This window comes from Vulpes lagopus, chromosome 7 (genome assembly GCF_018345385.1).
Source record: "Vulpes lagopus strain Blue_001 chromosome 7, ASM1834538v1, whole genome shotgun sequence".
Lineage (NCBI taxonomy): Eukaryota > Metazoa > Chordata > Mammalia > Carnivora > Canidae > Vulpes > Vulpes lagopus.
Window position 1 is genome coordinate 7,802,852 of NC_054830.1, and position 26,871 is coordinate 7,829,722.

General features: G+C 56.7%; 1 protein-coding gene across 2 annotated transcripts in view; it reads left to right on the plus strand.

The window, feature by feature from the left end:
- Window positions 1-417: 417 nt before the first annotated feature.
- Window positions 418-26,871, plus strand: part of CARM1 (coactivator associated arginine methyltransferase 1) — a 42,114-nt gene continuing 15,660 nt past the window's right edge. For both annotated transcript variants that reach the window (XM_041762039.1, XM_041762040.1), the window contains exons 1-2: window positions 418-679; window positions 26,078-26,203. In XM_041762039.1, coding sequence (XP_041617973.1) covers window positions 460-679; window positions 26,078-26,203 — 346 coding nt within the window. In that variant the 5' untranslated portion in view covers window positions 418-459. The remainder of the gene's footprint in view (window positions 680-26,077; window positions 26,204-26,871) is intronic.

Genomic DNA, 26,871 nt, shown 5'->3' on the forward strand with positions numbered 1-26,871 from the left:
GCCCCGAGGCTCGGCTCCGAGTACAAAGCGCGGAGTTCGGAGCGGGGGGGCGTGGCGTGGCCGAGGGCGTGGCCCAGGCCCAGGGGCGTGTCCGCGCGGCCGAGCCCCGCCCCCCGGTTCACGCTCCGCCCCCGCCGTTCCTGGGCCGCGGAGCCACCTCACAAAGCCGCGACCGTTCGCGCGGGGCGGGGCGGGGCGGGGCGGGGCGGGGCGGCCCCGTCCCCCGGCGTCCTCTCTCCCGGTGCCCTAGGCGGCCAGCAGGGGGCGCTGCGCCACGGGGCCGGGCCGCGGCGGCAGTGGCGGCGAGGCGGAGCGTGGCCGGCAGGCGGCGCTGCCCGGCTCGGCCTTGGCCTCGGCCTGCGCGTCGGCAGCGGCGGCGGCGGCGGCAGCGGCGGCGGCCTGGGCCCGGGCGCGGCGGCGGCGGCGGCGGCGGCGGCGGGGCCTGGAGCCGGATCTAAGATGGCAGCGGCGGCGGCGGCGGCGGGGCCGGGCGCGGGCGGCGCAGGGGCGGCGGTCCCGGGCAGCGCGGGGCCCTGCGCGGCCGTGTCCGTGTTCCCCGGCGCCCGCCTCCTCACCATCGGCGACGCGAACGGCGAGATCCAGCGGCACGCGGAGCAGCAGGCGCTGCGCCTCGAGGTGCGCGCCGGCCCGGACGCGGCGGGCATCGCCCTCTACAGCCGTGAGTGCGGGGCCCCGGGGCCGGGCCGAGCGCGGGGGCTGCCCACGAGGCCGGCCGGGCGGGGGGCCCGGGGCGGGAGCGACGCGGCCGGGGCCCGGGGCCCCGAGGGTGAGGGGCCCTGAGCCGTGGGGGCCCGCCGTGGGGTCCGCGGCGCCGGGCCGAGGGAGCGGGAGCGGGAGCGGGAGCGGGGAGCCCCCAAGTGAGGGCAGCGCAGGAACGATGTCAGGGGGCAGAGAGAAAAGAGGGCGTGCGTGGCGGCCAGAGGTGAGGTGCCCGGAGTACGGTGGGAAGCGGGAAATGGGGGAGTGAGGGCCCTGGGATTGGGAGGGGTGGGCAGGAAGTGGGGGGCCCAGCGGGGAAGGTGAATTCGTAGCCAGCGGGGGGTGTGGGGGCTGGGAGGGGAGGGGAGGGGGCCCGGGGTGTGGGAGAGGTGGGAGTCCCCGGGGGCGGGTGTGGCCGCCCGAGGGAAGGAGGGAGGGGTGTGGGCAGCCTTTGGCCATCTCTCGGGACTCCCGGGAGTGCCGAGGACAGTTGGAAAGTGGTGCCCGGCCCGGGGCGGCCTGGAGGACCCGCTTCCACCCCCCGGGAGCGTTCTTGGCGTTCTGGACCCCCGCGTGGGAAACTTCTAGACGTGGGGAGAGGGCCCAGGCTGGCAGGGTGGTGCGAGCCGCTGGATGTGCTCCTGGTGGAAACGTGGAAGGGTAGGGCTCCTTCTTGATGTCCGGCTCCGGAGTGAGAGGTAGCAGCCTCCGCCCTCGCCACGGCCCTCCCAGTGTTTCTTTTTGGGGATGTGAGAGGCTTGGTTACATTTTCAGAGGCTAGTTTCAAAGCTGACATTTCGGTGGGGAAAAAAAAAATCACAAATGTGTTTGCCAAGGCCCCTGAGTCTTTGTGGTTCATCCTTTTTTCTTTCTGTTACTCTTTCCTATCTGTTCTCTCCGATTCCTGATTTGCTTGTTCACATTTTGCTATACTGTTTCATTCAGCTTTGTCTCAGGGTTTCTTGCACTGATGCTCTGGGAGCCCCTGAGGAGGCCTTTCCTGGCCCTGGCCTGTGTGGATTTTTTGCCACTTTGGGAAGGGGGTGGTGGGAAGGAAAGTGTGTAGAGCAGTTGGTTCGCACAGGGTTCTCCCTGCACCCCTATTGGAAAACCCAGACTTAAGGACTTGCGCCTACATCCCACGTGTCACACCTCCTTTTGCTGGGGCAGAGCTGGGTTTCCTGGGACCACATGAGGAGAGGGCGGAAGAGTGTCTCAGGTGGGCATTAGAGCTCAGGACAGGCACTTAAGCTCTATCTTAGGCTCAGCAGGATCTCCTAGATGATAAGCATGGCCATTCATTCGGCAAACATTAATAAAGAATAAAGATGGGCAGCCTTTCTCCAACTGGGGTCCCAGGGGCCAATCCTCAAAGCAGTTCCAGGGACAGTCGGTTTTTCTTTTGTAAATAACTTCTTTTGATTTTCTGGACGGTTTCTGCTTTATAGAATTATTGGGGACATAGTACAGAGAGTTCTGTTATACTGCACACCTGGTGTGTCCTGTGCTTGACACCTTACTCCAGGAGAGTGTTCACATTTTGTGTTTTTGTTGTGTGGGTAATCTTGTTACTAGTTGTAAAGATAACATTCTCTTTTAGAGGTAATTCATAACTGAAGCATTTGTAAGGAGGAGAAAGTCCACATTTCTCAGATTGAGATCCTCAGTCAGGGATGACATAGTCTCAGGGGTCTGAAGGGATTTTTTGTTTCCCCCTTTAATGCTCAAGTAGCATTGATGTGGGGCTGAGAACGTGGGTTCTGGAGTCAGCTGATCCTGGTTTTGTTCGTCTGTCAGGGTTACCGTGACAAACGTGATGGCTTACAACACAAGGAATGTATTCTCTTAACAGTTTATAGCCAGAAGTCTGAAATGAAAGTGTTGGTAGGGTCACACTCCTTCCAGAAACACTGGAAGAGAGTCTCGTCTTACCTCAAACAGCTTCCTCTGGGTCTAGGTGTTGCTTGGCTTTTGTCAACAGAACTCCAGTCTCTGCCTCTATCTTCACATGGCCATCCCGCTGTGTCTCTATGTCTTTTCCATAAGGATACCTGTCATTGGATTTAGGGTGAGCCCTAAATGATTTTATCTTTTTTAAAAAAATATTTTATTTATTTATTCATGGGAGACAGAGAGAGAGAGAGAGAGAGAGAGAGAGAGGCAGAGAAATAGGCAGAGGGAGAAGCAGGCTCCATGCAGGGAGGGAGCTGGATGCAGGACCCGATCCCAGGACTCCAGGATCACGCCCTGAGCCGAAGGCAGACGCCCAACTGATGAGCCACCAGGCATCTCATGATTTTATCTTTGAGAGTCTTTTTTCTTTTTTTTTTTTTTTTTTTTGAGAATCTTAATTACATGTACAAAGACCCTTTCTTCTAGATATGCCACATTCACAGGTTTGGGGGAGCGGGGAGTGGGGTTAGGGCTTGGACAAATTCTTTTCGGGTCTACTACGTGGCGTAGATCGGTGCCCTACTATCTATGAGTTTTCAGGCCTCAGTTTGTTTATCAGTAGAATGGGGGTAATGGCAGGACTTTGTGGCATAGAGTGTGTTTGCTCAATAAATGAATCCTTTTTTTTTTTTTTTTTGGTGGTAGCACCTGCTCCCATTAACAGGCTGGGGCTGGCAATGACCTCAGAGTTGGCTGAGTTACTGCTCAGGGTGAGGCAGCATCGGTTCTTGAGCAGGCATGGAGACCGGGGTGCACAGGGAGCGATTGCTCTGAAGTGTGCTGGGGGAGTGTAGACAGCCAGGGCAGAGGTGTGGGGCTGCATTCTGCTCCTGGATCTGAGAGCACAGGCCTGGCCTGCTGGGGGGGGGGGGGGGGGGCTAGCTAGCAGTGCCTTGGAAAAAGACAGAGATGGCCCAGCCACTGCAAGGATGTTCAGGGATGTGGCAGCTGAGTGGACCAGGGGCACTTGGGGCCTGCTAGGAGCTCTAGGCTTTTTCTTGGGAGGAACTTCCTTCCCCAGCCTCCACATTTTCCAGTCTGGACCCTTCTGGGACCCGATGGCTTTGGCCAGGTGAGAAGGCATCAGGACCCCTGTTCTGCTCACCTGTCCCTCATGAGGCAGGGTCCCATGAGCTGTGTGTGACTACAGACCCCCGGGAAGCAAATCTGTGTAGGGAGGGACAGGGAGGTCGGCCAAGACACCAATCTCCACATGCCTCACATGGGAGGTGAGCCAGAGGTATGCTTGGGTGCTGGTGAGGGTTCTGGACACAGAGTCTGGCTGGTGTGGGTCACTGGCTATGTGGCCTTGAATGAGCCGTTTCACCTCCCTGAGCCTGTTTGCTCACCTCTAGCAGCACCTTCCTGCGTGCAGCCTCAGTTTCCTCCTCGGCTATGGGAATGTTATCACTTGGGACCCAGAAATTTGGGTGAAGTGGACCACGGAAGTGTGGAGCAGGGGGTGTCTGGCAGTAAGCGGTCAGTGTTGCTGTAGATTTTATTGGTGGTGTGGTTACTGGCATGGAGTGAGGAAGAGCTGGCTTTTCTTGGAGGGAGCCCCTTAGGCCACAGGGCTGGCAAGTTGCTCTCTTGCACCCCTAGCAGGTAGAAGGGGAACCCCGGGGCTGCAAGTGGGGGTGGGGGTGGGGAGAGGAATGTGGGTGGCAGATACACAGCCCTGTTCCTTGACGTCTCCACTGTCCTACGTGAGAAGGATGACAGCTGCAATAGGGCCCGCCCCAGTCCCCCTCCCATGAGTGATGACCCTCCCTACCCTCCTTGCCACCTGAAGTCCCCCTGGCCGGTGGCCATGGCATTGGCTGAATGGCAGCTACCAAGAGCAGGCTGTGTTCCCTGGGCAGAGAGGCGCAGACTTCCCGGGCCTTCAGGAAGCCCTGGCACGGCCGCTGGAGTTCTTGGACACCTGGGCGCCCGCCCTTTGGCAGAAGGCAGCTTCTCGGGAAGCCCGTTGTGGGGCGGCCGAGGCAGAGAGCAGAGCAGACTCTCAGTTCCTCAGGCCCCCAGGGTCCTTTCTGGAGATGACTGTGTCACTTGTCTTTCTTGGTCAGTGCGAGTCAGTTTGCCTGATTCTGTGGGCTCTCCCCGCCCCCTGGGCCAGGAAGAGGTATAGGGCAGGCCTGGTGAGGGGGGGCTAAATTTCGGTTTGTGGGGGGCTGGCCAGGGTGTGGAAACCCCAGAGAAAAAACCCTTTGTAAAATCAATGTGAAGAATGGCCTGCTGCCATAGACCCCGGAGCTCTCCAGACTTCCTCCCATCACAGTTTTGGGACCCCCCACTCCCCCATCCCCAGGCGGCAGGGAGAGAGGGGACAGGGACAGAGGATTTTGTCACACACCCAGGCTTTAAGACCTTCGGTATCAAGCTGGGGTGACAACCCAGAAAGTTAGTAACAGTGGGAAGGCCCTCACGTTCCAGTGGTGCTACTGCCTGTGCAGTAGCACCACTGGTGCTGTCATTTTATTTAGCACTTACTGGGTGCCGGCCCTGAGTGAACCTATATTGATGTTTGACCTTGAGGGGGGCAGCCGGGGGAAGGGTAAGAGCAGAAATCAGAGCCTGTGGGCAAAGTGGTCTCTGAGCCAGAGCAGGCCTGTGGCTTCTGTGTAAACAACTAAAGGGAGCTTTGTACGTTTTTGAAGGGTCTATCCCAAAAAACCCCCAACAACTGAAGTCAGAACATTTAAGTGACACAAATTGTGTCTGGCAAAACCTGAAATGCTTCTTGCTGGCCCTGGACAGAAAAATCTTGTGGACTTCCTGGGGATAAACGAATGAAGCAGGCAGGAGGAGGGGGATACTGTGGGAACTTGGCCCCAGCCAGGGTCGCCAGATCTGCCACAGCTTTTAAGAGAAACTGAAAAGCCTTGCTTTGTGTATATCTGTTTGTTTTGACTGTGAAGTGTCCTGATCACTCAGGCTGGATAGGGTACCCTTTCTGGGCTCTGTGGGCCAGGTAGCCTGACAGGTGTAACTCTCGCTGTGTGTTACCACTTAGAATAGTCCTGAGCGGTCAGGGACACCACTCCCATTTTACTGGTGGAAAAACAGGTGAAAGGGCTTGACCAGGTGACATGGCTGGCCTGCAGGAGGGCTGGCTTTCAAGGTCACTGCTCTTGGACCTGCTCATTGTTTTAGTTCAGTGCAAAAAGGTGGTCAGGATTCAATTTATTCATGCAGAACAGAGATCCAGAGTGGCAGTGGCTTGAACAACAGGGCGTTTTCTTTATTGTGCTGTCACGCTCAAGTCTGAAGGGCGGCAGACCAGGGCTGGTGTGGAGGCTTTTTGCTTTTAGAAATTCCTTGGACCCGGGCCCTTCCAGCTAAGAATCCCCCTCCCCCATTTCTAGGGTGAGGTCCTATCATTGTGCATCAACATGGCAGCTGGAGCCTTTGCCCACATAGAAACTGTTACCCCAGTTTCCAAGCAGCAGGATAAAGAAAGGGAGAAAGGTGCCAAGGACACGGGCCAGGTGTCTGTCAAGGAAAGTTCCCAGGAGCTGGCTCTGGGCGCTTCTGCTTTCATCCCACTGGCTAGAATGCAGTCCTGGGGCCACCACTAGCTGCAAGGGAGGCTGGGAAAGGTAGTCTGTGGTCTGTCTGAGCGGTCAGCTGAGCTCAGCTCAGCTAATTTCGGGGCTTCTCTTTCCGTAGGAGAGAGGACAGACCCTGGGAGATGCTGTCACCTTGGTCACAGTAGGTAGGATGTGGATGTAGCCAATGTTGGGAAGGGTATTCCTGGAGCGTTCAGGTGGGGCTGGGGGGCAGTAGCCTGGCGTAGGGCCAAGGGGTCTCTTCTCAAGTGTGGAGGAGCCACAGGGAGGGCAGCAAGGTCAGGCCCAGGTGGCGTTTTACAAACCACAGGGCCTTTTCCTGCGTGTGATCAGGAGCTGGCTGCCATCTTTCACGAGGGGGACTACAGATAAAATGTTACTTCTGAAGACTGCTCTGACAACAGGTTACCTGTAGACGGGAGCAGGGAGAGAGAGGCCTGTGGAAGCTTCCAGACTAGAGAATACAACAGGAATGTAACTGAATAGTTTCACCTTAGCCTGCCCTAGAAGTGTGTCACAGAACAAAAGGTGAACTCTGCCCCGGGCAGAGGCCCTGACCCATCGCCAGGCCTTGTGAGTGAGCTACCTGCCCTCTGGTTTGCTTCACTCTGTGGTGAGAGTAAAAGTAGACCCCCGGTATTTTTTAAATTGTGTGATTTCATGTCAAAATCAGACTTCGTACTTGTGAAAACTCAGAAGGGCTGGCAACCCTGGGCCTGCGCACCCTGAGGCTGAGCCGGCTAGCAGGGGCCCCTCTGGAAGGGCCGTGATGCCCCAATTTGCCCCAGAAGTCCCCCTCCTGCTTGTCGCCGCCCCAGCACAGAGGCTTTGTGCCAGTAGCCATTTGTCCTTGCACTTGCAGTGGTTGGTTTCTTAAAATAGAGAGGCATTTCTGTGAACCCAGGCTGCCCTTGGGTGTGGGACAATGTCCCCTACCCTTAGCTGGCACCCTCCTTCGGCCCTGGGCCCCTTCCTCCGGGCCCCGAGTGTGAGCCCTGTGGAGGTGAGGGCTGTTACCTGGAGCCCTAAGCTGACCTGGCTTCCAGCCCCAGATCCCGGCCACTGCCCATCGGCCAACCCCTTTGCCTCCCCTCTGCCCACCCAAAGCCCCTTACTGGCAGCCTGGAAACCCAGAAGTTCTGAAAGCCTCACTTGCTGCTCCTTTGACAGCAAAACCTAACCCGACCCAAACTCTTATGTTGGCAAAATCCCACCCGAGCTGCCACACAGGGCTCCTTCTAATCTCTGTGCATCCAATTTAGTATGACCATTCACCCCTTTTGAGGTTGTTGGGGCCCGTATCTGAGGTCACAGGTGCACAGTGGCCAGCGCCGTGAGTGGCACCTGGCAAGCACGCACCACGTCACATGTGGGGGTCTGGCCGAGGTGAGCGTGCAGGGCCTTTGGACAGAGGGAGGGTGGCGGGAACTGACGGATGATCTGTGGCGCGAGGCCTCTGACCAGGTTGGGTTTGGCAGAATGGGAAAAGTTGGGGAACCTTCCCTGGCAGGCGCTGTTCCTTTCCTGGGGAGCCCTCTCTGTCTGGGATCTGCTCCCCAGCTGCGGAGGTGCTGAATCTGCCAGGACAAACGGGAAGTTCCCATCCTGCAGAGGGCGGGCTGGAGGTTCCAGGCCTGGGACAGACCTGCTGCTCCCTGTGGAGAGTGAGGCTGCGGAGGGGCTTCAGGTGGCTCTGAGACGGGTCTCTTGATCTCAAATCCTTGATGGTCCCTGGGAGGAGGAGGGGTGCTGTGTGTCCCATGATGCCCTGAAATTGCATGCAGTTTCGCATAAGGCTAGAGAGACAAGGGTCAGTGTTGTGACCTTGAAAAAAAGGAAAAAAGGGGGTGACAGTGGCACCTCTCCGGAAGGAACACACTGAAAATTCTTCCTCATGCGTATATCCGATACACCGTGGCCGTGGCGTTGCTGTCGGTTCTCTGTGCGTTTTTCTGGGGAAAGGCTCCCAGCTTTTGGTCCCCCTCACAGGGATGTGTGACATGAGGAAGTGACGGTGCCTGGAGGATAGCAGTGAATTGAGGAGTGAGGTGGATGCCTCTCTGGCTGCTAAGGAGTGGGGGTGGTCAGTGGGAAGGATGGAGGCCCTGGGCCTGTCGGGCCAGGGTGCGGCTCTCATTGGGCAGGAAGAGAGGTTGGCAGCGGCTGTCAGAGCAAGTGAGAGCCTCGGGGAGGTCACTGGGTTTCTGGTCCGGAGGGATGGCTCCTTTGGAAGGCTGTGGGGGGGCGGGCAGACAGACAGCAGGTGGTGGGAGGTGGGATGGTGGAGTGTCCAGGAGAGGGGAGGGAGGGAGAGGGCCCCCAGGACCTACCAACAGTTCTTTGAAGATGGAGAGACCTGACCTTCTCTATCCATCCAACCACAAACGTGTATTGGGCGGGGGACTTGCTGTCTTTTTATTGTGGTAGGGTCCCTTGGTGTCTCTCTTTAAACAGCTAGCAAAAACTGAGCACCTGCCATGTGCCAGTTACTGTTTTAAGAGCTGGGGATATGGTGACACCCCAACCCCAAGATAAGCACATGCTCCCACTTTTGCCGGTCTGGGGTGTTGTGTGACAGGCGCTAAGTCAGCAGTCACTTACACGCAGGTTGTACTTAGTGGTCAGTGCCCTCCCCAAGAAAGTGAACCACCCAGAGGCTTGAAAATGCTGGGGAGGGCGGAGGGGGTTGGGGCTGGGCAGAGTGGGCCCCTGCTGGGGTGGGGCAGCAGGGCTTATGGGAGAAGAGCAGATACAGTCAAAGGAGGGTGTGGTGGGGCCTAGGCCTGACGCCTTGCCTCTGCATGATCTCTCTGTGCCTGTTTCTTGGGCTGTAAAATGGGGATCTTGATGGCATCTACCTCAGAGGGTTGTTGTGAGTTAATAGAAGTGTTTAGGGGCGCCTCGGTGCCTCAGTTGGTTAAGCTTCTGCCATTGGCTCAGGTCATGATCCTAGGGTCCTGGGATCAAGCCCTGCATCAGGCTCCCTGCTTAGCAGGAAGTCTGCTTCTCCCTCTGCCTCTGCCACCTGCTCACTCTTCGGCCCACGCACTCTCTCTCTCTCTCTCTCTCTCAAATAAATAAATACAATCCTTAAAAAAAAAAAAAAAAAAGAAGTAGTTAAAAATCATGCCTACTGTCCAGCAGGCCAGAGTGAGCCCATGGGCCTGGCCTGGCCAAGGGCAGCCAACTGCCCCATGTGGTTGGAGCAGGATGTGTAAGGGGGAAGGGAGGCCTCACAAGGGGGTCGGTGGTTTATTCCAAGAGTGTTGGCGGGTGGTAGGGGGGTGGAGTGACACCTGTGGTTGTGTCTGGGCTCAAGCCCAATTTTGTTCCCTGTCCTTTCCTAGCAGGGTGATCCTGGTGAATGACTCAGTCCCCTGAATATCAGCTTCCTTGTTGGTGGGGAGGCACCACTGAGGGGCTTGGCTGGTGGCGGGTGGCCTAGGTGGTGGTGGACATCTGTGCCCGGACTGTAGGCATAGCTCTGCACAAGCCAGACACGATCTCCACCCCACGTACTCCCAGTCTCGGGGAATGGAGAGAAAGTAGACAAAGAACCCCATTTCCCCGCTGCAGGGGGATGTGGCTCAGGAGTCAGCCTGCAGAGAATGGCAAGCGGAGGAATAAGCTTGTGGGCTAGAGGCCTCTGGCCGGAGAGGGTTGAGTTGGAAAGGAGGGAACTCCTGGGCACAAGGGGGCAGTGGCCCCGGGGCTAGCTGGGCCCGCAGCGTCCCTGGGGCAGTCGTCCTGCTGTCCTGGGTCCCTGTCTCTGCATTCCCTGGCTGGTATGAATGTTCTCTCTTCCCCCTCCGGGACTGCAGCCACCCTCTCTGGAGGTCATGGTTGGTATAAGCGGTGGAGCCTTACCTTGATGTGACCTTGTGACTCTGGTTAAGTGATTGCAGTTCAGCTTCCAATTCCTCCTGGAAGATGGAGAGGGCAGTTTGTGGGTTGGTGTTAGCCCAGCACACAGCAGGTGAGTAACACACAGCGTAAGAGGTCGTTGGTCTAAATCTGCTGTGGTGTCTGGCCGGGAAGGTATGTCCCAGGTGTAGGCAGCCAGGTGCCCGGGGATTATAAAGCCCTGCGACAGTGAGGGCTGGGAGGAGCACGCCCCTTGAGATCCGGCCCCGCCCGACCTGGTCCCTGATGACTCAGGAGGGCACCCCTGCCCCTTTGTGCACCAACCCTCCTGCTTTTCTCACTTCAGAGACCTGCTGGGGAGGCCTCAGGATTCAGGTTCCTAGGCACCGTGTAGGGTGGGGACATTGGCACCTTCATACCCGCCCCGAGATGCCCTGAGACACCTGCTCCGACTTTTGGTTAAAGAATCTGGAGTTCCCGACTTTCCCTGCCCCCACTCCCTTTGTTTCCTGAAAACCAGTTCTATGAAGGAAATTGAGACCAGGCTTTCCCTGGGCCTGCAGGAGTTGGATCTGGAGACTCTGTGGCCTCATGTTATTCTTTTGATTACTTATTTTAATTGTTGTTTAATCAGCACCCATAAATGCCCAAGCCTTGGGTGTTCGGTTCGGTCCATTTGACAGTTGCATGCACACATAAAACTGCCCTCCCCTCCCCCAGGCCAGACCTAGAACTTGTCGTGTCCCCCCACCCCGCCAGCTCTGGGTTCTTTTTGTTCTGTCAGGTGGAGCCTTCTTGGAAACAAATCCAGACTGGTTTTGGGGAGGGGGCTCGGTCTCCTCCCTGCCCCCACTCCTTGCACAGAGAGAGGGAACCCCCTTTTATTCCCTCTTTTTGTGTGTGTCTTTCAAGCGATTCATCACCCACGGCTTTGGCAAGAGCGGGTCTGGGCTGTTTTTCTTTAAAATTGTTGGCGGATTTGCTTCCCCGCTAATTGCGTTCGTGTGGCTGGGGTTGGTTTTCGCTGGGTACGTTACACATGTACAAGCGGAATGGTTTCATGTGTGGAAACCTGGCTGATGACACGAGTGCAGGTGACATTCTGGGTGAGGACAGTGGAGGGGCCCCTGGCAGATCAGCGCTCTAATAAGAAAGGGGCACTCTCATGATCCCCTCCAGGGGGCATGTGAATAAATAATCACAGACAGATTGGGGGGGCCTCTGCAGAACCGATAGGGACATTCCAGAAAATTGGCCACGTTCTTCCTTGAGCTGGAGGGGAAGGCAAAGGCTGGCTGCAGTTTCCAGGCCTGCTGTGTGCCCTTTGGGGGCCCTCCACAGAACCTGGCTCCACTCTGAGCCCTCTGTGTAACCAGAGGTTGGATTCCCTGGTGTTGGATGGTCTCCCTGCCTCCCTGGGTGGGGGGACACCGACAGCGGGATACCTGGCTCTGACTCACCCCTTATTCCCAGCCACCATGCCCTGCTTATCAGTGCGTCCAGGGCCTACCATAGCTGATATTTCCTGAGCACGAGCACGAGCATGTGCCAGGCAGGCGCTGTGCCAGGCACTTTACGTTCATTGATTCGCCTAACCATCAGAACAGCCCCGAAGGGCCGGCTGGCCGCTGTGTACAGTTGGCACAAGGGTGCTGGGCAGAGGTGTGAGTGGGGGTGAAACCAGCCCATTCTGTGCTCCCCAAGCCATGCACACCCTGCAGGGAGCCCCGGCAGCCACAGCACCTTCCCCTGGTTTATAAATGAGGAAACTGAGGCATTCGGTGGCAGGTCGCAGCTGGGCTAGCAACCCAGGTTTGGCTCTGGTGCCTCCACTTGGCCCCGCCTCCTTTCAGGTGCTGGCGAGGCATCAGAGCCGTGAGGATTTAGCCCTGCATGTTGACAGTGCCCACCGGCCCCCTCTGGTCCTCATCCTGTGTCAGGGAAGTGGCCCTGAGGGCTCTTCTGGGGCCCGGAGCTAGTCTTTCCTCATTCTTGCCTCGTTACTGATTCCATTATGGGGTGAGGCGGCCTCTGTCCCCTCTCTCCTGGGCCTCATCTGGAGTCCAGTCTGCTGAGGTGGCCTGAGGGCGAGGGTGGCGCACATGGCCCTCCCTGGTCTGATCCTACCCTGCGCAGCCTGCTGTGGGGCCGTAGTGGCTCCCTGAGCCCCAGGGGCCTGGCAGAGGGGCCACTCCCAGTGGCGGAGCCCCAGGGTACCCTGTTTCACCTCTGCGCCTGGGGTGAGACCTCTTCAGGGTGGCTCCTGGCGACTCCGAGTCAGCTCGGCCCCTGGGCTGCAGATTCCTCCCTCTGTCATCCTAGCCAAGGCCCCCGCCCCATCCTCCTGCCTCTTCCCCTTTGGCCTTTCTGGAGCCACCCTGGTCTATGGGTTGAAGCCCCTCAGGCGGCCCCAAGGCAGAACCCCCAGGAACCACACCCTGGCTGGCTGGGCTTCCCTCGCTGAGCACTGTGGTGACGGGGACCAGAATGTGCGCTGCTGTCCTCGCCGCCTCGAGGGTTGGGCTTCCTCCTGCTGCCCTGCTCCATGCCTCGCTCCAGCCCTGTCTTCCAGGCCTCTCTGTGTGTCCCTTCTGCCAAAGGCCTCCCTGCCCACCCTCAGCTCCTGCTGTCAGTGTTGTGGAGGCCTTTGGTGACCCCTCCCAGCCCTCAGAGGCCAGCTCCAGCGCCTCCCTGTCGTGGTGGCTCAGGGGGATGGCGCCTGCTGCCCGGCAGCCAGGCCTGGTTCTGCTGGGGCCCAGAGCCCACGTCCTTCCCAGTGGATGCTGGCGTGGGCTTTGCCTCTTTCACGGGACGCTGGGTCCCAAGCTAAGCTGCCCTGGGCGTGTCATCTCTGTGCCTCGGTTTCCTCTAGAAAGAAAGGTGGTTGGGAGCACTAACTGAGGCCCCATGCATCGTCAGGTGTTTGCCCAGTATCTGGTGCGTCATGGCTTCAAAGCCCCAGCTGGAGGAGGGCCCGGAGGGGGAGGCCAGTGGCCCACCGCGAGGGGCAGGGGGCTGGGGCTGCTGGTTTTGTTGCTTTGCCCCCCCCCCTTACCCGTTCAGCCCGAGCTTTCAGGGGCCAGGGAACCCTGGCGCACATCTGCTGTCCCTTTTGTAGCTCACAAAGCCCGCAGCTGATTAGCATGGATGGGGGAGACATTTGCATGTAATAGCTCCCGCCCAGTCGGTGCCCCTGGTACTCTTTTCAGAAAAGCCAAGCCCTTTCTTTGTCTGCTCCTTCTTTTCTTGGGGTTGCCCTTCTGTACACCCCACAGTTAGACTCCTTCAGACCCAGTGCTGCAGGGTCCTTCTCCTGCCCATGGCTGGCCTGGGGCTGAGAATGGTGCCTCATTCTTGCTGGGGTGCCACTGTGACAAGCCGCCTGAGGTGGGATCCCAGCCTTAGCTGGGGAGGCCTGTAGACCAAGTGGTGCCAGGGGCCTAGGGGTCGTACTCCCCCCCCCCCCCCGCCCCCAGCCAGATGGACCCTTTTCCATCTTCCCCACTGCCCCTGCACCTCCCCAGGGTCCTGTCACCCTCTTGCAGAGTAGTTTGGAAAGTTTCCTTCTCAGAAGCAGGTATTCTTGGGGCCCCTCCCAAAGTAGACCCACCTTTTGGATTTTGCAAGCTGCCCTGTAAATTACCCACCCTGCCACCCACTAGGAGCCCGTTTGTGCCCGCAGAGGTGGCTTACTGCTGAGTTCTTGTGTGTATTCTCAAAGGAACAAGGATGGTACGGTCAACACTGTGCACCCCCATCCCTACTTGACTAAAGAAACCGCTGCTGATAGAACCGAGGGCCCCCATCTCATCTCCTCCTGGGGGGGGGTGGCACCTGCAAGGAGGTGAGTCCCTTCCACTTGGTGCTTCTTCAGGAGGGGCCGTTGTGAATTGCCCAAAGACCATCCTGGAACTTGTGAGGCCTAAACTGAAGACATTCCCAGGCGCTGTGTGAAGCTGGCCATGCTCTCTGCCTCGGCCAGATGGCTGCTCCCATGTCCCCGAGGAGCGCTCAGTCCAGCTGGTCTGCTGGCCGGGTGGGGGCTGGGGGTGGAGGCCAGAATTCTCTCCTGGATGCCACTCTTTGCCTCCGGCCAGAATGCCTTGGGGACAGGGCAACCGAAGTGGGTGTTTCGTACCAGTAACACCTACTGTGTACCCATAGGTCTTGGGCTGGACACGAAGGGGGCGTTAGTCCCTACGATAGTAGTGAGCAGTGTGCTAACGTAGCTTTCCAGGCATGAAAGCTGAGGCCTAGGTGTGGGGGGAGCGTGAGGTTCTAGGTGGCAGAGCCCAGATTCCAACCTAGTCTGATGTGAGCTGGAGTTCCGGGGATGTGCCTCACCGGGTGGCCTCCTTGATGTGGGGAGGAGGGCTTCCCTGGGTGACAGCTGCCTGGACTGTGGGCCATGGTGCCCCTGGCTTAGACCTGAGTCTCCAGGGGTTCCTGCCCCTCCCCCATCATGCTAAAAGGGGTGTGGGCGTCAGTCAGCTCCGGCCGAGAGCCATTGCTGAGAGGTCAATGCCATCCATCGTCTGACCTTAGAAGGACCCTGGGGTCACAGCCCTTTCCCACTGTTTTGCCCCTCCAGCAGGTTGAGGGAGGTATGTAGTCAGACCTGCTCACTTTGGGGATACCCCAGAGGACTGGATTGGGCGCCGGGCCTACCCTGCCATCACCATGGCCTTTTGTCTGGTTATCTTTTGTGTTCAGGGTAGACATTTGAACATGAAAAGTCCTCTTCCCTCCTAGTCCTGGCCTGTTCCCCCCCCCCCCGCCCCCATATCACCAGTCCTCTTCTGTGTGGCCTTCCCACCTGGATTTTCAGGTGCACACAGGCTCAAGTGCATAAATCTATCCCCAGGAGCCTGCTGTGCTAGAAGTTCTGCAGGGTTAAACAATGGGAGAGGAAGGGTGCCTGGCGCAGAGTCGTCTGCCTCCCTTCCAGAGGCAGCTACTGAAGTCATTTTATCAGTGTTTCTCTTGAGAAAAGCCCCCAGGCACGCAGTACGGGCTTGCCCCCCCACCCCCAATAGTCTACCCTCAGCGCCTAGGTTTTACAGTTCTCTCTCTCTCACAGCCTCTGCCGGCTTGCTCCTGCCTCCACCTCATTCTCTGGTCCAGTGGGTGTTTGGGATTTCAGCTGCTTTAGACAGTCCCGGGTCTGGGTTTATCTTCACAGACACTGGCAAGTAGAATTATAGGATAAGCCCCCCCACCCCGCCCCAAAGGTCTGGCAGTTGGGGTTCCTGGGGGTGGGGAGCCTCTGGCAGATGGCCCTGGAAGATGTACAGACTGGAGCTGCCAGGGGGCCTGGCACTCTGGGTGCCTGTGGGGAGGGCTGGGAGCCCCCCTAGGGCCAGCCTGGGGCAGGGGAGCCCCAGGTGACCTCCTGGTCCTCAGACACCCTGGGGCTGGGCAGCTGCGTGGAGCGTCTCCCAGGACAGAGCTGGAGGAGCGCGCTTAGGTTACTGGGCTGAGAGGGAGGCGGGGCCAGGATAGGCTTCCCGGGATTGGGTTCTCTCCTAGACTGGGGCTGATCTGCCAAAGCGCAAAGTGGCTGCTTTCGGCTGCTGAGTACTTGGTACTCCAACCGCCACCCTTACTGTTTCATGGCATCTGCGTGGTGAGGAGGGACTTTATCCTCTTTTTATCCCTACTCCCCGGATGAGGCTCCTGAGGTTGGGGGTGAAGGCAGGCAGGGGGGCGCCGATCAAGCTTCCAGGTGGGTCGTGTCCTATCACCCAGAGGGCTGTGTCATCGTCACCACTTGATAGATGAGGGAATTGAGGGAATGAAGGCCCACAATCACACAGTCGGAGGGTAGCAAGTTTGGGCCTGAACCCTGGTCTTCCTTGATGGTCTTCCGTCATTTTAATTGCTGCCCATGTTGGTCTTCCCTGCTGGTTGAGCCAAGGATGACCTCTTTCCTCTCCCAGCCACAGGGACGCCACACCACAGAGGGATGGGGGGAGCTTCTGGTGTCCAGAGTTTGGACACTTGGCTACTGCTCCCAGGTCCTGGGGGCCTCTGAGACCCAGGAGGCTCTTTCAGGAAGGCTAGCCCTGTACCACCTGGAGCCTGACTTGGCTGGGCCACCACGTCCCTCCCCTCCCCCTGGGGGTTCCTTCTGGTCCTTCTCACCCTGCCTGCTCCACAATGGTCCATCAGCCTCCCCCTGGCTCCCATGAGTGCTGGAGCTCAGAGCCAGGGTCTTGTTCACGTCTGGGCCCCCTGGGCTGCACCCTGCACGGAGGGGGCTGCAGACAAGAGCTGCCCACTGAGCTGATGCCCTGAGCAGAGAGGGTTGCCACTAGGTGAGCCCACAAAACCACCTTGACTTTTCCTTGCCTCATCCTCCTTTTCACCTGCCTTTCTTGACAGTGACATATTTTTCTCTGGAAGGTGCACAGCCCGTGTTTTGTTTGGGGGCAGGAGGTGATTTAGTAAAAGACCTCACATTTGGACAAGTGATTCTACCCACTGCCACCCCCCCTACGCCCCAAGTCTGCCAAGATAAATAGCTTTAATTAGGCCTCATTTGGTGGCTGTGATAGTTTCCCTGCTTGAGAGGCAAGGACTTGGAATGTGGCCCTTTCTCCTCCTGAGCTGGTGGCTGCTTTCCTGTCTTGTCCTCCCCCACCTCTGTTCTCCATGAACACCTTCCCTCGTCTTAACATGAGGATGGAAGGTTCCATGGGTGAGGAGTGGGGTGGGATGTAACTCCAGGCATTTGTCCTTCCACTGGGTCCCTCTGACCCAGGTCTGACCAGCTTGAAGGACCCAGTGACCTTCTGCATGTTCCATTACTGCTTGTTGCAGAGAGAAAAGGGAAGGAAGGCAGTGTGGGCAGGAAGATTATTATGTGGGTGCCCAGGGCCCAGTGTCTTTGAGTGGTTAAGTGACCTTCCTGAGGTCACATGTGCTGTCGGGTCAGGGCCTGGGCACGTGGACCCCATTCCCTGGGGCCAGCATGCAGGTTAGCATCCCCCAAGTGCTCCCTTGGTTTGGGCGTTGTCCCAGCCACGTGCCTAGGTCTGTGCTTCACTGGGTTGTCAGCTGCGGAGCGAGGGGGCATTAAATCAGGACTTGCCATGTGATGGGGACCTGTTCAGAAAGTGCCTGAGGGCCTCGAGGAGATGGCAGGGACACAGGAGAAAAGAGGGGAAGTATGTCTTGCATCTCAGGAGCCACGGAGGCCAAAGATAAATCCTGCCCACAGTCTAGGGGTGGCGAAGGCCAGCCTGGCTCTGCTGGGATCGTGGAGGAGGCTGCAGATGTTGACAGGAGCTTGTGAGCCCTGTGAGGAGTTTGTACTTGTTCCAGAAGGCTCTGGGAAACCATGGAGAGGTCTAAACAAGAGAAGGGCTACAGCAGATTGGCCACGTTAGACACTGTGACTGGGAGGTGATGGAGTCCCAGCATGTCTCCCCGGGACCATCTGGTTGGTGCCCCTGAGACAGGTCTCACTGAATCAGCCAACTCTTTGGAGCCCTCCTCCGAAGGCTGTGGGGTGAGCCCAGGGCCGATATGGTGAGCAGGGCATTCCTTTCAAGCCTGGGACCAGGGAGGCCCCTTTGCCTCAGGCTCCCCCAGATTCTGCTGCCCAGGGAGCCATCAAGGAGGAGGTGTCTGGGTCTGTTCTGTGATGAGTGGGTAGCAGGCAGCTTGTTCCCCACTGCCCCACAGCTCCAGGGAGCTGCTGGCTTCCCATCTTCCATCATCTCCTGCCCAGCCTGCACCTGCTCCAGCCCTGTCCCCAAGACCCTCTCAGCACCTGGTCCCTCCAGGTGCTACCTATGGCTGTGGGAGTGGCTGGACCCCCGAGCCTCCTGAGACCCAGATGTGCCCCTCGGGCCCGGGAGTCTCACTCATCAACCTCCATGGCCATAGTCACACTGCTCTGGTCCCCTCATCCTCCCTGCCGGGCCTCTCTGAGGAGAAGCGTGCCTCCTGCCTCCTGGGTGTCTTGCGGACTCTCAGTACTGATGCTGAACACTTCCAATCACTGAGTGTGTAGGTGGGGGCCTCCCCACACCAGCTACGTGACCTAGAGTCACCTCCGTTCTGACACTGCCTGCCTGGAGGTAGTGTCCCATCCCCACTGCCAGCCCCGAGTCCCGGTGTGTCAGCTGTACTTCTTGCTCCCTGGCTGTGGATCTGGCGTTCCCAGGGCCTCCTCCTCAGAGTGGCTCACAGAGCTCAGGTTGACAGTTTACATTCCTGGATCAGTGGTTAATGTAAAAGGATAGAACTCAGGAGCAGCTGGATGGCAGAGATGCGCAGGGCAGTGTGTGGGGAAGGGGCGCCCCTCTCGCCCCTCTCGCCCCTCTCGCCCCTCTCGCAGCCAGCCAGCCAGCCAGCCAGCCGCATCTCCAGGTGCTCACCAGCCGGGAAGCTCTCTGAGCCCCATCCTGTGGGTTGTATTTTTATGGAGATTTTATTTCACAAGAATGATTAAGTCCTTGGCCATTGAAGGCCTAGGAGGGGGACCGGAAGTTCCAGCCCTCTAATTACTTGGTCCCCCTGGCAACTAGCCTCTATCCTTTAGGGAAGTCACCTCATTAACAGAAACCCAAGTGGTCAAGGGTTTATTTTTATTTTTATTTTTTTTAAAGCTTTTATTTTTATTTATGATAGTCACACACACAGAGAGAGAAAGAGAGGCAGAGACACAGGCAGAGGGAGAAGCAGGCTCCATGCACCGGGAGCCCGACGTGGGATTCGATCCCGGGTCTCCAGGATCGCGCCCTGGGCCAAAGGCAGGCGCCAAACCGCTGCGCCACCCAGGGATCCCCTCAAGGGGGGTTTTGAATGCATCACAGAAGACACTTTTATTGTTCCTCTCACCTAGGGCATTCCCAGAGTTTCAGGACCTCTGTGCCGCCTCTCTGTAATAAATCACAGTATCACTACCTCCTTTTCCCCCTGCCTTCCCAGGTGCCTCTTTCCCTCTTGCTGGAGAACTCCTCTACTCTCTGTCCCAGCCTGGGCCAGGCACCGTCTCTAGGCTCCTGCAGCGCCCTGGGTCCCCTGGCAGCAATGTCAGGAACTCGGCGATCATCGTCATCCCTCTGCCCCCACCCCTGGCTGTCCTCGGATAGGGAGGGTGCCTCCACATCTCAACATCCAGTGAGCCAACAAGGAAGCGGGTGGAAAGGGGGCTCAGCAGCCAGCCTGTCTGCACCTGTAGCTCCAGACCTGCTGCTGGATTTGTAACCAAGTTTTATTGGTGCACAGCCGCACCTGCTCACTGACATCTGGGCTGTAGCAGAGTTGAGTCCTAGTAGCAGAGACTGTATGGCCTACAGAGCCAAAAATATTTATTCCTGCTCCTTCACAGAGGAAGTTTGGCCCACACCTACCCTCGGAAGCACAGGGATGTTGTGCAGCACCTTGGTTAGGAGCACAGATCCTGGTGCCAGTCAGCTCAGCTGCTCGCTTGCTGTGGGACTTTGAGTGAGATACTTAACCTGCTTGAGCCCTGTTTCCTCATCTGAGTGGGACAGAGCTAGCCACAGAGGTGCTCTGAGGGCTCTGTGGAAAGCACAGAGCAGAGCGTGGCACCTGGAAAGCATAGGGACAGAGTGACGTGTCAGCAAGGGATGGGTGGGTGGGCAGGTGCTGGGCCTGGCCTCCCGTGGGAACTCTGTATTTGTGACCTGGGTCCACAGGGGCCTGCCTTCCTGGGGAGCAAAATGCAGGAAGGCTCCTACCCCGGGCTTCCCGCAGGCACACCCTGGGCGAGCTTGCCCCGTGTTCGTTCCTGGGTATTCTGGCCCCTTGTCCCCTGGCTTCAGAGCCTCAGCTGGACATGCTGCCGTGTAGCGGGTGGGAGGCCAGCCCGCGGTGCCAGGCTGGGTCCAAGAGCAGGACAGACACGTTTGGGGCATGATTAATACTCCTGAGTCTGGGTTCATTTCCTGCACGCTCCTCCTTTCAGCCCCTGCCTTGGGAGAGCCTCTCCAGAGAAGACGGCCCAGTCACGGGGCCTGTTCCCAGTGCCGTCGCCCGATCATATTACTGCAGGGAAGAAACCCAGCTCTGCTGACCTCGATCGGCAGGAACCCAGTGCAGCCTCCGGACGACAGCCCTGTCTGTGGCCCCCCCCCTCCCCGCACCCACTCCCCGCCACCGCCCCCGCCCCGCTGAAATCATCCTGGCAGCCTGCTAAGCCCTCTCCTGCTTCCTGTCCCCCACCTCTCTGGGCCATGTCCACACAGCCCCTCAGTATGTTCCCTGTGTGACAAGGGCAGACTGGTTTTCTCAGCTGGTTTCTGGAGGCAGAGCACAGAGTCGCTCCTGCCTCTTCCTTGGCTCACTTAGTGAGGGCTGGATAAAGGGGTGACTAGAGAGGAAGGTGCCGGCTTTGAGTCTACCAGGAGGCTTCCTGACGGATGGAGGCACTTGTGTGTGTGTGTGGGGGGGGGGGCGGGGGGGTTGGGGAGTGGGTACCTAATCGCTACTGCTAGATCCAGGCCCTGTGGGTTCCAGGCCCTCTTTCCTGGGAGGAGAAGCTCTCTCCCAGGACACCCGCCCTCCATCCTGGGGAGCCGGCCAGGAGACAGGGTGTGCATACTAGCTCTGCTCCATCTGGGCATGGGTGACCCTGGGCAGTGAGTGAGCTGGAGCCCCATGTGGGCTGTCCTCTGGCAGGGGTAGACAGAGCACCCCTCAACCCCTGCCCTGAAGGCCCATCCCATTGAGGGGGCAGAGCAAGCAGAGGGGAAAAGCCTTGTGCACAGACCAGGAGCTGGCCTACTGTGGCGCTGGAGGACTCCAAGAGCTTGGATTTTTGAGTCTTTTTTTTTTTTAATTTTTATTTATTTATTTATGATAGAGAGAGAGAGAGAGAGAGGCAGAGACATAGGCAGAGGGAGAAGCAGGCTCCATGCACCGGGAGCCCGATGTGGGACTCGATCCCGGGTCTCCAGGCTCGCGCCCTGGGCCAAAGGCAGGCGCCAAACCGCTGCGCCACCCAGGGATCCCGGATTTTTGAGTCTTTTAAATACACAATAGAATATGGTCCAGCCCCCTCCCCGCCTTTTTTTGTCAAATATTTACTGAGTCCTTCCTGTGTGTTAGGGACTAGTCTGTGGGGTGGCATAGCTGTGGCTCTCACAAGAGGCTGGCTCCATGGGCTGTGGTTGCCTCTGCCATGATGGGACAGGTCAGGTCACCCTCAGCTTGGCTTCCCTGGATGCAGCCACGCTTCACTTGGCCACAGGTCCTTGTGGTTGCCTGCCTGGCGCCAGGTTGCAGGGGTGCCTCAGGCAACTGGTTGGGTTGCCAGGGTGCCTCGTAAACAGAGGCCCTCCTTGATCTGCTTGCTGTTTACCCTGGTGCAGCCGACAGATTGGCTTTATCTCCTGCCCCAGAGGGACGTGGGTGACAGCACCATGCCGAGGTCCCTTCCTGGGACTCACTTACGGCTGGACTTGGGAGCCCCTTGGTGGGGTTCCCTACGGGTGCAGTGTGGTCGTGAGCCTGTGCCGGTGGCCTGCCGGGATGCTCTTCTCTTCAGCCTGTGGTCAGGAGGCTGGCCCCGCAGGGCCCAGGTCCAGTGCTTAGACTATACAAGGGAGAAAGGGAGCCGGTGAACACCCATAGACCTTCAAGTCTGCATTCATGCACAGGGAATGTTTTTCTTTTCTTTTCTTTTTTTTTTTTTTTTTTTTTTTAAGATTTTATTTATTTATTCATGAGAGACACAGAGAGGCAGAGACATAGGCAGAGGGAGAAGCAGGCTCCATGCAGGGAGCCCGACATGGGACTTGATCCCTGGTCTCCAGGATCACACCCTGGGCTGAAGGGGGTGCTAAACCTCTGAGCCACCCGGGCTGCCCTGTGTTTCTTTTTTTTTTTTTTTTTTTTAATTTTTATTTATTTATGATAGTCACAGAGAGAGAGAGAGAGAGAGAGAGAGAGAGAGGCAGAGACACAGGCAGAGGGAGAAGCAGGCTCCATGCACCGGGAGCCTGATGTGGGATTCCATCCCGGGTCTCCAGGATCGCGCCCTGAGCCAAAGGCAGGCGCCAAACCGCTGCGTCACCCAGGGATCCCTGTGTTTCTTTTTCTATTGAGATAAAAGTCACATAACATAAACCAAACCGCTTTAAAGAGTACAATTCAGGGACATCTGGGTGGCTCAGTGGTTGAGCGGCTGCCTTCAGATCAGAGTGTGATCCCGAGGTCTTGGGATCAAGTTCCTCATCGAGCTCCTCTCAGGGAGCCTGCTTTTCTCTCTGCCTGTGTCTCTGCCTCTCTCTGTGTCTCTCATGAATAAATAAAAAAATTTAAAAAAACAAAACAAAACAAAATTAAAGTGTACAATTCAATGGCATTTAGTAGATTCACAAGATTCACAGTATTGTGTAACCACCACCTCTGTCTAGTTCCAGAACATTTTCATCACCCCAGAAGGAAACCTTGCATCCATTAAGCAGTCACTCCCCATTCTCCCTCCTCCCAGCTCCCAGCCCCTGACAGCCACCAGTTTGCTGTGGATTAGCTGCTTCTGGACGTTTCATATAAATGGAATCACATGTATGTGACCTTTGTGTCTGGCTTCTTTCACTCACCATGGTATCTCTGAGGTTCACCCATGTTGTAGCCCGCATCAGGACTTTGTTTTTTTTTTTCATTTTGTTTTTACCTTTGTTTTTTTTAAATAATGTCTATGTAGACTCAGAGTGGGGCTCAAACCCATGACCCCAAGGTCAAGAGCCGCTCTGTCTTCTGACTGAGCCCCCCAGGACTTCATTCCTTTTTACATGTGAATAACACTTCCTGGCACGGATCTACCACATTCTGTGTTTCCGTCCTGCAGTTCACGGCAGTTGATGGACATTTGAGTTGTTTCCACTCTTAGGTTCTTGTGAATAGTACTACTTGGAATATTTGCATGCAGGTATTCATTTGACTACTTCTTTCAGTTCTTTTGAGTACATACCCAGGAGTGGGATGGCTGAGTCAAATGGTAATTTTATGTTTAACTTTTTGAAGAACCACCAGCTCCTTTTCCACAGTGGCCATACCATTTCACGTTCCCACGTTCTTCACAGGGTGTGAGGGTTCCAATTTTTCCACATCCTTGCCAACACTTGTAATTTTCCCTTATTTGTTTTAAATTATAGCCAACCTAGTGGGTGTGAAGCGGTGTCTCCTTATGGTTTGATTTGTATGTCCCTGATGACTCATGGTTTTTGAGCATCTTTTCATGTGCTTGTTAGCCAGTCCTCTATCTGTTTGGGACAAATGTCCCTTTGCCCATTTTTGGACTATGTTTATCTTTTTGCTGAACAAATTCTTTATATCCTTATCAGGTATATGATTGGTAAGTAGTTTCTCCCGTAGGTAGTCTTCACTTTCTTGACCATGTCCTCCGATACACAAAAGTTTTCAGTTCTGATGAAGCTGAGTTCATCTAGTTTTGCTTTTGATACTCTTGCTTTTTGGTGTCACCTCTAGGAATCTTTTTTTTTTTTTTAAAGATTTTTGTTTGTTTGTTTATTTGTTTATTTATTTATTTATGAGAGATACAGAGAGAGAAAGGCAGAGACAAGGCAGAGGGAGAAGCAGGCTCCATGCAGGGAGCCCGATGTGGGACTCGATCCTGGGTCTCCAGGATCACGCCCTGGGCCAAAGGCAGGTGCCAAACCGCTGCGCCACCCAGGGATCCCGGAGTCAGGCTTTATATGTGGTGTGAGGTACGGGTCCAGCTTCATTCTCTTGCATGCGAACCTCCAGTTGTCCCTGTACCATTTGTTGAGATGATTTGTTTCCCATTGAATGCTCTTGGAACCCGTGTTGAAAGTCAGGGGCATCTGCCTGGCTCAGGCAGTGGAGCATGCTACTCTTGATCTCAGGGTCTTGAGTTTGAGCCCCAAATTGAGCACCCACATTGGGTGCAGAGATTACTAAGAAGAATAAACTTTAAAAAAAAAAGTCATGGGAGGGGTGCCTGGGTCAGTTGTTTAAGCATCAGTCCATTAATCATCTTGCCTTAGGCTCAGGTCCTGGGATGGAACCCCATGTTAGGCTTCCTGCTCAGCAGGGAGTCTGCTTCTCCCTCTCCTCTCCCCTCCCCCCTGCTTATGCTTGCTTGCAATTGCACGTGTTCTCTCCCTCTCTCTCAAATAAAAAATAAATAAATAAATAAATACATAAATACATAAATAAATGAATAAATGAAATCTTAAAAGAAAACTTGACTCTAAACATAAGGGTTTATTTTGACTTTAATTCTGTTGCATTGATCTATATGTCTCTCCCTTGCTGGTACTATTCTGTTTTGATTACTCTACCTTTGTAATAATTTTGAAATTGGGGAGTAGGAGTCTTTCAACTCTGGTCTTTTTCTTTTAAAAATTTTTTTAAATTTTTTATTTATTTATGATAGTCACAGAGAGAGAGAGAGAGAGAGAGAGAGGCAGAGACATAGGCAGAAGGAGAAGCAGGCTCCATGCACCAGGAGCCCGACGTGGGATTCGATCCTGGGTCTCCAGGATCTCGCCCTGGGCCAAAGGCAGGCGCTAAACCGCTGGGCCACCCAGGGATCCCAACTCTGGTCTTTTTCAAGATGGTTTTGGCTTTCTGGAGGGATCGGGACACTTTGCCACACTTGCGCTCGTGCTGTTCTCTATGCATATAGCTCACAGTTGTCTATTTGATGAGCTCAAAGGCAAGTTGCAGACACCACGAGAATTGTCTCAGTACTTCCGCATTTCGTAGAATGAGGGCATTATTGTGCAGAACCACCAGCTGTTGTCACACCTATGTCATTTCAAGTTTTCACACCTCTGGTCCACACTCCCATCCCTCCGTTGTCCTCTATAACTGGTGAGGTTTTCACTGGGCTCCAGTTGGGTCCCCCTTGGCCTTCACTGGTCACATGTCTTCAGTCTTCCTTTCCCTGGAATAGTTTCAGCCCTTTTCCTGTCTCCTGGCACATTGGGAGAGCAGGCAGGCTGTGTTGCTGACTTCCCCATGATCTGGCATCATCACGAGAGGACCAGGGTAGACACTGGGTTGACCAGGGCAGACGCTTTTGCTAAGAATACGACCCAGCTGCTGTGTCTGTCCTGCTGCACTGCACTAGGGCCTCCGGGGCATGTTGGTTGATCCTGTTCCTGGGAAGGCTGAGTTTCACTGGCTGGGGGTGGGAGGCACACACTTGTTGAACCAGAGAGCACTAATAGTCATAGTGGCAGCTCTTGGGTGCTTTGTGCCCCGTGCCTGCCCCACCATTAGCCCCATTTGACAGATCAGAAAATCGAGGCTCAGAGAGGCTACATGACCCACTCAAATCAAATAGTGAGCAGTGCAAGCAGGGCATGAACCCAGGCCGTTTGGCTCCAGGGGTCATGCTCCTGATCACTGTGCCGCATCAATACAAGAGGGCAGGGACTCAGGTGAAGGAAGCAGAAGCACCTCCAGGAATTCCTTCTTGTTACCTTTGCCCCTCCGCCAGCTCAGTTGTGAACGCTGACTGCCACACACCCCCATACATAACAGAGCAAGCTCCCTCAGCTGGGTCCCTGCGGCCCTCTGACCATGCCACAGTTGCTCTTTTCTTGCCTCTCTTCCCATCTCAGTGCCCCTGGATGAGCAGAGGCCTGGGCACCCAGAGGTGCTCCGTGAGGGGAGGTGCTGGGAGAGGGATCCCCCTGGCCAGGATGTTCTGCTTGGGCACATGGTACTTGGCTACTGCCCCCCGAGCCCACTCTCAGTCTTGGTTGCTCCGTGGACAGCCCTCCTAGCCACAGACACGCTTTGTTTCCGTGTCCCTACACGGGCTGTGCAGGCAGGGCACGCGTGCCAGTGCTTCCAGTGTGGGTGGTATGGTACCCCAGAAGAACCTGGGGTGTTGTGGGGAGAGGGAGGCAGGGATGGCAAGGACACGACTTGAACAAAGGTCGGCTGGCCCAGGGACCTGCTGGCTCACGCTTGCCTGTCTCCTTTCGTAGATGAAGATGTGTGCGTCTTTAAGTGTTCGGTGTCCCGAGAGACAGAGTGCAGCCGCGTGGGCAAGCAGTCCTTCATCATCACCCTGGGCTGCAACAGTGTCCTCATCCAGTTCGCCACACCAAATGGTACGTATCCCTTCTGTCCCGGCGGCACACACCCAGAGAGCCCAGAGCCAGGTGACTGAGGCCGTGGGCCACGGCTGGAGGGGGACCTGGAGCCTGGTCAAATCATGGCCCACCCATCTATCCCACGGAGCCGTCAGAAATTATTCCCAGGCAGAGAAGTGTCCGTGGGTCGGGTACGTCCTCGCCACCTGGAACACTGCCCCAGACCTTCCCTTGATGAATCCTTTGGGTCCTTCTGGGTTCGGCTCAGGAAGCCTGGCCCTACCACCTGGCTGCACCCCAGGCCTCACGGAGGAGCCCGTGGGGCAGTCTGGGGCCTGGCCCTCCTAGCAGCGGAGGATGGGGGCAAGACAAGATCCTGAGGCGGGCTGAGCTCTGTTCTGAGCGCATAGAGAAGCCATGGGAGGGTTCTGAGCAGACCGGTTTTGGGGATCCAAGGGGGACATAGGCAGTTACTGAGGAGGGTTTATTGAGCTCTGGTGGCTTGGGGGTGGAGAAGGTTGAGCAGTGGAGGTGGCCTGGGGCTGGAGACTACATCAAGGCGTGGCAGCCAGGCCTGGTCCAGGCTGGCTGAGGCCAGTGAGCCCAGTGGGCCCAGGGCTGGGAGGAGAGCCCAGGTGGAGAGGTTGCCTGCCCACTGCTGCCAGCTCCCTGGGGAGCCCCCTTGG